Raw genomic sequence first — 12,491 nt, 5'->3', positions numbered from 1 at the left:
AACTTTGGATTTTTTCATTTTCTTATACACTAAAGAATTAAAAGGAGGTGCTTAGAAAAAACAGTAACTTCAAAATAATAAAGATTTAGATGTAATTTTAAAGACTACTTAAATCATTTGTCTCCATTTTCTAAAAACATATGTCAACAACAAAGAAAACAATGGATTTTTCCAATATTCCATAATAGTTATTTAAAGAGTACCTCCTTGTCCTTGGTCACCCCTGTCTATATTTGCATATTTTTTAAATAAATAACTAGACAGTCAAGAATAATTGGCTTTGAGGGCTGGGGATGTAGCTCAGTAACGGTAGAGCACTTGCCATATGCATAGGCCCCTGCACTATACGCACAAAAAAGAATAATTAGGACCGGAGGTGTGGATCAGTGGTTAAGTGCTTGCCTAGCATGCATGAAGCCCTGGGTTCAATCTCTATCAAGACACACACACACACACACACACACACACACACACACACACACACAAAATAATTAACTTACAGAGAAAGAGAAATATAGAGATTTTTTTTAAATTAGCTTTTATTACAAAATTGGCACTGGGTTAGAACATGACTTGTAAAGTTGAAATTTGTGTTCACATTCCTAATACAACGAGTATTTAAGAACTGGAAGTACTTTCCTACCTCTAGAAATAAACTGTCCAAAACTGTATGCTCTGAAAATCTGTTCCACTCTCTGACTACTGAACATCTACTGTAAACAGCTGCACATGATTGCGTCTAACAGTTCAAGAAGACTGCCTTAAAGTTTGTGCAAGGTTTTAAGTAAAAATGTTAAAGGCACTCTCTACCTCGCATTATAAATTTTCTTGCTCAGGAATTCTATAAAGTCAGTTTACTGTAGTTGAGTTTTATTCATGAGTTTCGTACCTTTAAGGTGACTTAACCAATTGTATACAAGGTCTTGCATATATTCTGCACTTGAAATTAATTTTGAATGTTTTGTATTAATAAACTCCGAATTCATCATTCAACTTTTTGACACATAAAAAACAATTTCAAATAAAACAATTACATTATAAATAAAGCAATGCTCTTAGCATTCTATATCTTAAGTTAAACACAGTGGCAGTATAAATCTACATGATGTTTTTTAAATGATCTTCCAAAAACAACAACAACACCAAAAAAGACATGATATGGATGATAACATCCTACTTTAGAAACCTCAGAAGCCTCATTTCAAAATTCCAAACAATCAAAAGCCCAAATCATAACTCCATATGTCCATGATTTAAAGTGAGTTGAAAATTATTCAAATAAAAAAATTTTAAAAAATAAATAAATAAAAGTACTACTTTTTTTTTTTTTTTCCCCACTGCTGGGGCTTAAACCCAGGGCCATGCACATGCTGGACAAGGGCTCTACCACTGAGTTACATTCTTGGTCCTAAAAATAAAGTATTTATACGCACAAACAATAAGAATATTCTTTTATTGGTAGAAACACTGCATAAACTTATTTTGAAGATACCTTAAGATTTAATATTTTTCAGTCTTTATAAGCCTATCACAAATAATATTTTAATAAAAATAAAATCATGCAGATGAATTTATAAATAATAAACTATTAATTTATAAATAATAAAAGGCTAGTCCTTTTTTTGCACAATCTTAATTTTCTTCAGTTCCATATCTTGGTCCAAAGCTCTAAGGATTTCTTCTCTGGATTATCATAATTACCTCTTTCCAATGAAATTAAACTCCTATCTCTCACCCTGCACAAAACTCAACTCGAAATGGATCAAGGACCTCGGAATCAGACCAGAGACCCTTCATCTTATAGAAGAAAAAGTAGGTCCAAATCTTCAACATGTTGGCTTAGGATCAGACTTCCTTAACAGGACTCCCATAGAACAAGAAATAAAAGCAAGAATCAACAACTGGGATAGATTCAAACTAAAAAGCTTTCTCTCAGCAAAGGAAACTATCAGTAATGTGAAGAGAGAGCCTACAGAGTGGGAGAAAATCTTTGCCACTCATACTTCAGAAAAAGCACTAATTTCCAGAATATATAAAGAACTCAAAAAACTCTACACCAAGAATACAAATAACCCAATCAACAAATGGGCTAAGGATAAGAACAGACACTTCACAGAAGAATATCTACAAGCAATCAACAGATACATGAAAAAATGTTCAACATCTCTAGTAATAAGAGAAATGCAAATCAAAACTACCCTAAGATTCCATCTCACTCCAATTAGAATGGCAATTATCAAGAATACAAGCAACAACAGGTGTTGGCGAGGATGTGGGGAAAAAGGTACACTCATACATTGCTGGTGGGGTTGCAAATTAGTGCAGCCACTCTGGAAAGCAGTATGGAGATTCCTCAGAAAGCTTGGAATGGAACCACCATTTGACCCAGCTATCCCACTCCTTGGCCTATACCCAAAGGACTTAAAATCAGCATACTACAGAGATACAGTCACATCAATGTTCATGGCTGCTCAATTCACAATAGCCAGATTGTGGAACCAACCTAGATGTCCTTCAATTGATGAATGGATAAAGAAACTGTGGTATATATATATAATGGAATATTACTCAGTCATAAAGAATGATAAAATTATGGCATTTGCAGGCAAATGGATGAAATTGGAGAATATCATGCTAAGTGAGATAAGCCAATCTCAAAAAACCAAAGGATGAATGATCTCGCTAATAAGTGGATGATGACACATAATGGGGGGTGGGAGGGGTTAGTGTTAGGGTTAGGGTTAAGATTAGGGTTAGGGAGCAGGGCAAGAATGGAGGAAGGAAGGACTGTATAGAGGGAAAAGAGGGGTGGGAGGGGTGGGAGGGAAGAGAAAAAATAACAAAATGAATCAAACAACATTACCCTATGTAAATTTATGATTACACAAATGGTATGTCTTGACTCCATGTACAGAGAAACAACATGTATCCCATTTGTTTACAATAAAAAATTTTTTAAAAAGATAAGCTTCTCCCCTTATGAATGATCTGTTTCCTATTCAAAGCACTGAACAATGTTGTCTTTTTCAGTATCAATAAGAACCATTAAAATCATAATAGTGTAAAATAAAAAAAAATTACCTCTTTCCTTCAGTCTCAACCTTCTCCAAATCGACCTCTACAATGCCACCAAAGTGACTTTTGAAAACAAACTTGACTATGATATTCTCACACAGGAAAGTTTTTAACCACACTCTTATCATTCGTAACAACAAAATCAAATACATCGGTATTGCACACATGATATGTCGCGCTCCCTGCCCGCAGAGAGACGAGACGCAAACCTGGTTCTTATGAGCTCTTTATTTTGCGCGCTTACTTTCTCATAGTTCTTTCTTTGTTCTCCTCTTTGTTTGTTCTCCTCCTTGAGGAACTTACACTTCAATATCTATAGTACAGTAACCAATCAGCATTTTCGCACGAGGGGAGAGCATTCACAGATACAGGCAGCAAAGGCAGGCATACAGTGGACCTGTACTGTCCATCAGGGAGCTCAGCCAATCCCTCGAACTTCCTCAAAGTAATGTCAGTTGTTTGTGCAAAAGTTAACTGCTCTGGCTCACTGCCAGGCGCCATCTTAGCCTTGCCACACCTAGGGCCAGGGGTCCGGCCGAAACCCCGACAATGATACTTTGTGATTTGGCTCCTAGGGCTAGGGCTACAGCTGGGTGGTAGAGTACTTGCTGGTATACACAAAGCCCTGGGTTTGACTCTGAGCACTGTGGTAGGAAGGAAGGAAGAGATGGAGGGAGGGATGAAGGGAGGGAGGGAGGGAGGGAGGGGAAAAACACATGATTTGGCCTCTATTTCATTCTTCAGACTCAACTCCACCTTCTGAATGCAGTGCTAGGGCTTACTGCACTTTCCTCCTTGGCAGATTTTTAATTCTTCAGATACTTTCTCATCATCAATCACTATCTATTCCTTCTTTCTTCCCTCAACACAATGCCTCTCTTTATTTCTCCTGCTTTTTACCCCAAACTCCTCTTCCCAGACAAGTACTAGGACTTCAAGGTAGCCTGAGATACAGAAAAGCTTTTAAGTGGCTAGGAAACTAAGAGTCCAAAACTGGTGACAGGCACAAGAATGAAAGAAAAGATCTGTGCTTGCAGTAGCACTTTTTCATAAAATTTTAATTCCCTCCTATTTTAGATTAAAAATCTAAATGCTTCAGTTCCTCTAAGATATTTTCTAAGACTTGACTTCTAAGGTCAAGAAAGGATGTAAGTTTCAACTCACATGTCTATGTTATAGTAAAGAATATATATCTGGTCTTTATCCCAGTTTCCTAGAATGGAGCTTCAAAAAACACAGGAACCATAATGACAGGAGCATCTTTTGTTATTCATAAAAAGCCCCTGTGGACTATACCTGAGTTTATGCAAATGAAGCTATTCATAGGAGGTCCTTAAGCAGTTTTAATAGAGAAGCTGGTCACATCAGAAAGACCAAGCATGAGACTCACCCTCACAATCACCTAGGCAGGGAGAGAGGATAGAGACTAAGCTCTATCACATGGACATTAATGTAGTAAGACACCATTAAAACTCTGAACACCCTAAGCTCGAAGAGCTTGCTGACTGATGAAACACACTGATGCTGAGGAAAGGGCATAGAAGCTCTGCATCCAGGACCCTTCTAGACCTTGTCCTACATATACCCTTTCTAATAAAACTGTAATCATAAGTTCAGCACTTTCAGTGAGTTCTTTTGAATCAATCTAGGGAATTACTTGAACCTGAGGAGGTATTATGGTTAGAATATGCGGTGTCCCCTAAAAGCTCCAGTGTTAATGCAGGAATGTTCAGAAGTGAAAACTAGAATGTGATCTGTAAACTAATAAGTCCATCCTCACTTGAATGGACTGACTAGGAGGTAACTGTAGGCAGGTGGGGGGTGTGGCTGGAGGAAGCTGGTCATTGGAGGCATGCCCTGGAAGTGTTCTTCCCTGCAGGCCTTTCCCTCTTTCCCTCCTCTCTCTCTCTGCTTCCTGGCCACCAAGAGGTGAGCTGCTGGGGCTGGGGAGATAGGGGCTGGGGAGATAGCTCAGTTGGTAGAGTGCTTGCCTTGCAAGCACAAGGCCCTGGGTTCAATCCCCAGCACCCCAAAAAAAAAAAAAAAAAAAAGGTGAGCTGCTTTCTTCTGCTCTGCCTTCTAGCCATGATGTCCTTTCTCCCCTTGGGCCCAGGACAATGGACTCAGCTGTCAATAGACTGAGACCTCTGATGAGCCCCAAATAAATTTTCCCTCTACGTTGTTCCTATTAGGTATTTTGGGTACAGTGATGAAAAGTGACTAAAATGGAGTGAATAAGAAGGCTGAATTTGGGCTGGGACCGTAGCTCAGTGGCAGTCTGAGGCACTAGGTTCAATCCTTAGCACCACATAAAAATAAACAAATAGAATAAAGGCATTCTGTTCATCTACAACTACAAAAAAAATTAAAAGAAAAAAAGAATGCTGTATTTATAGTCAGTTGATGAGAAACTTGGGTGTCCCCCAAGATTTGTGACTGATGTCTAAAGTGAGGGCAGTTTTATGAGGTCTTGGCCCTTGTTTGTAAGCTCTGGTGCTAATGTTGGGTAGTGCCAGAAATTAAGTGTGGGACACCTAGTGGATAGTGTCTCACCAAAGCAGAGAAAAGGCTTCTAGAGTTCAAGTCTAATATCAAGAAAGACTGCTATGATCAATTAGGGATGTCTGATGAGAGCAGGGTATGCAGGATATCAAGAGTGGTAATATAATTGCCATCCTTGTAGTATGTCACCAGTGATTTTTATGTTAAAACAGAAATGATGGGCTGGGGTTGTGGCTCAGTGGTAGAGCGCTTGCTTGGCACATGTGAGGCACTGGGTTCAATCCTCAGTACCACATAAAAATAAATACATAAAAATAAAGGTATTGTGTCCATCTACAACTAAAAGAAAAAAAAAAAAAAACAGGAACAAAAGCTAAGAAATTAGTGTTTCCACATACCTGGTAGGCAGTTTTTCAAAGTCAACATCTAAGAATTGTTCATAGCTAGAAACAAAATTGTCCAACCACAGCTTCAGGTAATCTGGATCTTTCTAAAATAAAAAATCATAATATTAGATAACTTGTCAGGAAAATTAATGCTTTCACACCCATTAAATAGCTATCTAAAGAAGGAATAATATGAAATCTCTAAGTAGTATTCAGGAACAGCTAAGTGCTATTTTAAAATGTGTATTAAGTATAATGAACCCTAAAATTGCTTCCCATGTCACTCAAAGAACTCAAGTATTAAAAATATCCTATAAGGCACTAAACAATTTGCCCTTCTATATCACCGTAATCTTATCTACTGTTACCTGTATTACACTGGCCTCCTGGCTGTTCCTTGGACATATCAGACATGTACCCGCCCTAAGACCTTTACTGTTTACTGTTTATTTTCTCTATGCAGAACATTCTTCTCCCAGAGACTTGAATGACTAACCCCTCATCTTTTTCCAGTCTTTTTTATCTTCTGTGTGGTAGAGGGAATTGAACCCAGGGTCTCACGCACCCTAGGCAAGCACTCTACCCACTAAGTTACATTCTTGCCCCTTCAAGTTATTCTTTCTTTGTAGTACTGGGGATCAAACCAGGAGTGCTCAACCACTAAGCTACTCCTTGGCAGCCCTTTTTACTTGAGATGGGGTCTCACTAAATTGTTGAGGCTGGCCTCAAACTTGCAATCCTCCTGCTTCAGATTCCCAAACTGGTGGGATTACAGGCATGAGCCACGGTGACCAGCTGCAATTCATTCTTTACATGACACATTTTCATCGAGGCAAAACGTCTCACTTACCTTTTACCTTACCCTATTATTTCCCAATTTCATGATCCTTTCTTTGTATTTATTAATTTATTGTCTGTCACTTCCCCTAGGATGTAGGTCTAAATACTCACAGAGAATATTTATCTTTTTATTTGTTAGTGGGCACCACATGCCTAAAACAGTGCCTGGTAGCAAAACAGTACTCAATATTTGTCTAATGAATTAAAGGGAAAAGTAAAATGCATAAATATAATCAAACTGGAAGGAAGCCTGGCATGGTGGTACATCCCTGTAATATCAGCTATGTAGAAGCTGAGGCAAGAGGATGTCAAGTTCAAGGCCAGCCTCAGGACCTTGGCAAGATACTATCTCAAAATAAAAAATAAAAAGGGCTAGGATATAGCTTAGTTGCACAGCATTCCCAGTATCAGGAGGGGGAAAAACATTAAAGTAAATTTTAAAATGATTCTAAAAATTCAAAAAATAAAAATAAATAAAATAGGTTGGGAATGTAGCTCAGTGGTAAGACATCCCTGATTCAATCCCTAGTACCACAAAAAAATAAAATCATATTTGAAATGGAATATTAATCTAAACATAAAAACTGAAATTAAAACTCTTCAGAAGAAAATATATCTTTGGCCCTGGAGATAAACAAAGATTTCTTAGCTAGGACATAAGAATCATGAACCAAAAAAGAAAACGTGTTAATTAAAATTAGGGGCTGGAGGTGTAGCTCAGAAATAGTGTGCTCAACCCCCAGCACCAAAAGAAGGAATGAATGAATGAATGAATGAATGAAAACTTCTCCTCAGCAAAAGATACTATTAAGAAAATGGACTTCAATTGATGAATGGATAAAGAAAATGTGGTATATATATATACAATGGAATATTACTCAGCCATAAAGAACGATAAAATTATGGCATTTGCAGGCAAATGGATGAAACTGGAGAATATCATGCTAAGTGAGATAAGCCAATCTCAAAAAACCAAAGGAAGAATGATCTCGCTAATAAGTGGACGATGACACATAATGGGGGGTGGGAAGGGTTAGTGTTGGGGTTGGAGTTGGGTTTAGGGAGGGGGGCAGGAATGGAGGAAGGAAGGACTGTATAGATGGAGGGGAAGGGTGGGAGGGGAGGGGGGGAAGGGAAAAAATGGCAGAATGAATCAAACAACATTACCCTATGTAAATTTATGATTACACAAATGATATGCCTTTACGCCATGTACAGACAGAGAAACAACATGTATCCCATTTGTTTACAATAAAAAGAAAAAAAAAAAAAAAAAAGAAAGAAAAAAATTAAAGAAAACCTTAGAAGATGGAAAGATCTCCCATGTTCTTGGATAGGAAGAATTAATATTATCAAAATGGCCATACTACCAAAAGTGCTATACAGATTCAATGCAATTCCAATTAAAATCCCAATGATGTACCTTACAGAAATAGAGCAAGCAATTATGAAATTCATTTTGAAGAATAAAAAACCCAGAATAGCTAAAGCAATCCTTGGCAGAAAGAGTGAAGCAGGGGGTATCACAATACCAGATCTTCAACTCTACTACAAAGCAATAGTAACAAAAATGGCATGGTATTGGTACCAAAATAGAAAGGTGGATCAATGGTACAGAATAGAGGACACGGACACAAACCCAAATAAATACAATTTCTCATACTAGACAAAGGGGCCAAAAATATGCAATGGAGAAAAGATAGCCTCTTCAACAAATGGTGCTGGGAGAATTGGAAATCCATATGCAACAGAATGAAACTAAACCCATATCTCTCACCATGCACGAAACTAAACTCAAAATGGATTAAGGATCTCGGAATCAGACCAGAGACCTTGCATCTTATAGAAGAAAAAGTAGGTCCAGAGCTTCAACATGTCCGCTTAGGACCAGACTTCCTCAACAGGACTCCCATAGCACAAGAAATAAAAGCAAGAATTAATAACTGGGATAGATTCAAACTAAAAAGCTTTCTCTCAGCAAAGGAAACTATCAGCAATGCGAAGAAAGAGCCTACAGAGTGGGAGAAAATCTTTGCCAATCATACTTCAGATAGAGCACTAATCTCCAGAATCTATAAAGAACTCAAAATTCTACACCAAGAATACAAATAATCCAATCGACAAATGGGCTAAGGAAATGAATAGACACTTCACAGAAGATCTACAAGCAATCAACAAACATATGGAAAAATGTTCAACATCTCTAGTAATAAGAGAAATGCAAATCAAAACCACCCTAAGATTCCATCTCACCCCAATTAGAATGGCAATTATCAAGAATACAAGCAACAACAGGTGTTGGCGAGGATGTGGGGAGAAAGGTACACTCATACATTGCTGGTGGGGCTGCAAATTAGTGCAGCCACTCTGGAAAGCAGTGTGGAGACTCCTTAGAAAACTTGAAATGGAACCACCATTTGACCCAGCTATCCCACTCCTTGGCCTATACCCAAAGGACTTAAAATCAGCATATTACAGAGACACAGCCACATCAATGTTCATAGCTGCTCAGTTCACAATAGCCAGATTGTGGAACCAACCTAGATGTCCTTCAATTGACGAATCAATAAAGAAAATGTGGGTGTATATATATATACAATGGAATATTACTCAGCCATAAAGAATGATAAAATTATGGCATTTGCAGGCAAATGGATGAAACTGGAGAATATCATGCTAAGTGAGATAAGCCAATCTCAAAAAACCAAAGGACAAATGATATCGCTAATAAGTGGATGATGACACATAATGGGGGGTGGGAGGGGTTAGTGTTAGGGTTAGAGTTAGGGCTAGGGAGGGGGGCAAGAATGGAGGAAGGAAGGACTGTATAGAGGGAAAAGAGGGGTGGGAGGGGTGGGGGGGAAGGGAAAAAAATAACAGAATGAATCAAACAACATTACCCTATGTAAATTTATGATTACACAAATGGTATGCCTTTACACCATGTACAGAGAAACAACATGTATCCCATTTGTTTACAATAAAAAAAAAAAATTAAAAAAAAAAAAAAAAAAAAAAAAAGAAAATGGAAAGATGGGTTTGGGAATGTACCTCAGTGGTAGGTTTGCCTAATATGCATGAGGTCTTAGGTTCAATCCTCAGCACCACACACACAAACAGAAAATGGAAAGACAAGCCACATGCTTTCAAAATACTCTCAAAAGAATTGTAATAATATATGACAATTGCCTAAAAAATAAATTTTAAAAGGACAAACCACTCAACTTTTAAAATGGGCACTTCAAAAAAGAGGAAACAAATGGCCAAAGAGCATATAAAATAGAAAATGGTGCTCAATATCATTAGTTATCTAGAGAAAAAAAAATTAAAATCAAACTGGGGGTGCTGGGATTGTAGCTCAGTAGTAGAGTGTTTGCCTAACATGTGTGAGACACTGGGTTCAATCCTTAGCATCACATAAAAATAAACATATAAAATAAAAGCATGGACTGGGGTTATGACTCTGTGGTAGAGTGCTCACCTAGCATGTGTAAGGCACTGGGTTCAATTCTCAGCACCACATACAAATAAGTGAGTAAAATAAAGGCCTATCAACATCTAAAACAATTTAAAAAAAGAAATAAAGGCATGCTATCCATCTACAACTACAAAATTTTTTTAAGTCAAATAAGATATCATCGCATACATACCCACTTTAATGGCAAAAATTAAAAAGTGACAAAAATAAATAAATAAAAAGACTGACAATACCAATGTTAGTGAAAATGTGGAATTAACTTTAACTCTCAGCTATTACTGGTGGGAGTATAAAATGGTATAATTACTTGGAAAACAGTTGGGCAATTTCTTTTAAACATAAAAAGCCATTACTCTTCCCTAAAAATGAAAAGAGTCACAAAAATATTGTACAAAAAGGCTCATAAAAGTTTTATTTTTAACAGTCCAAAGCTGGAAACAAAAATTCTATCAACAAGTTAATACATAAATTGTGGCACATCGATACAATGGAATACCATTCAAGAATAAAAATGATTAAAGTAGTGGTTACCCAAATATTTGTATGTATCAAAATTCATTACCTTTGACACTTTAAATATATTCATTTAAAAAAAAATTTTAGTTGTAGATGGACACAATACCTTTGTTATTTATTTATTTTTATGTGGTGCTAAGGATCGAACCTAGTGCCTCACACATGCAAAGCAGGTGCTCTACCACCAAGCTACAACCCCAGCCCTAAATATACGCATTTATGACCTGAAGTGACATCTCAATAAAGCTAAGTTGAAAAAAACTATGATCCCTCAGAAATTCTTTAAAAATATAAACTGTATCTTAAAAATGATGCTTGATTTTTTTTTTTATTCTGCCTCTTCAACATTTATTACAGTCTACTTTCAACATATGATTCAGGAAACTTACTGAGTAATTAAACATCACTGCTTAAACTCTTAGATAAAAGAAACATAAGCAACTTATTTCCCTAAAATAAAAGTATGATACAATTCAGAATCTAAAAGTATGTTCCCAGAATATGAGGGACTGCTGACCTTTTGTGTATTTGTTTTTTCTATTAATATACTGTTCCAAAATCAGCTTATAAATTACCACTGTCTACGTCATCACTGAGAAAGCAGAAGATGGAAATATTTCGACAAAACCAATCTTCTGTGAGAAATTTTTTCTATTCACTCATTCACTGATCCATTCTGCAAAGCCTCCGGAAATGCAAGTACCTGGAGTTTTCCTGACCCGCCCCCCATCCTGCATTCTTTTCTAATGAAACAGAGGATTACTTCTTGGTACAAGTTAAACACAAAACAGTCCGACAACACTATAAAAAATTAACACAATTCTCTTCATATTTTATTTAGGAACTCTACAGTATCTGGTTCAAATTCTAAAGGTCAGGGCTACTGAGTGTTTGGCAAGCACAGAGTTCTCCTAGGAATCAGAGCAAATATAAGGAAAGAAATGGTACTGTTTCATTTACTAAGATGAAAAGCACTTGGAAATTTTAAAGCACCTGCCATGTACTAAGTGGCATAGCAGGCATTTTTGCAATATGTCATTTTATTTACTCCCTACAACTATCCAGAAAGGGTTTACATTCTTCCCATTTTACGTGTCACAAAAGGGACAGTGTAAGGATATATAACTTGGCCAAAATCATACAGCTAATAATTAATAGTGCTAGAATTAAAATGCAAGGATATAAGAACCCAATAAGTGCTCTTTCCACTGCACTACACTCATTTGAAAATAGAGCTTTAGTAGGCAAAAAGAATAAAAGTGGAATTTAGTCAGGATCAGTAAATTCAAGACTAAAAATGGTTAACAAAAAGATAGACAATAACCTGAAAAAAATCCTAAAGGTCACAAAAAGAAAGATCTCCACATACTCAGAAACAATATTACTTAAATCTTAAACTTAGTCCCTATCACAACTAAAGACAGGTTTGGTACACTGAAACACCATAGTATGGACTATCTCCACATTTACACAATCTTTAGAAACACAACACACAAATGTGTTTAGTGCAGGAGTGCTAGGGACAATTCAGTTTCACCTGGACTTTAATCCCTGATGCTACCTTCTTCAACAAGTCACCCTATGTTTTCACATCAACTTCTTTCTCTACCAACATAACAGGTTAGGGATGTAGCCCAGTGGGAGGGCACTTGCCTAGCATGAGCAAGGGCCTGGGTTCAATTCTCAGTACACCA

The 12,491-nt window shown here is 37.0% G+C and overlaps 1 protein-coding gene across 1 annotated transcript in view; it reads right to left on the bottom strand.

The window, feature by feature from the left end:
* The window catches only part of Nbeal1 (neurobeachin like 1), a 190,717-nt gene that overhangs the window by 160,606 nt on the left and 17,620 nt on the right, over positions 1 to 12,491 (bottom strand). The window contains 1 exon segment of the mRNA XM_047546399.1: positions 5,976 to 6,067. Coding sequence (XP_047402355.1) covers positions 5,976 to 6,067 — 92 coding nt within the window.

This window comes from Sciurus carolinensis, chromosome 3 (genome assembly GCF_902686445.1).
Source record: "Sciurus carolinensis chromosome 3, mSciCar1.2, whole genome shotgun sequence".
Taxonomy (NCBI): Eukaryota; Metazoa; Chordata; class Mammalia; order Rodentia; family Sciuridae; genus Sciurus; species Sciurus carolinensis.
The sequence above is the reverse complement of the archived record's forward strand: the minus strand, read 5'-3'. Positions and strand labels throughout refer to the sequence as shown.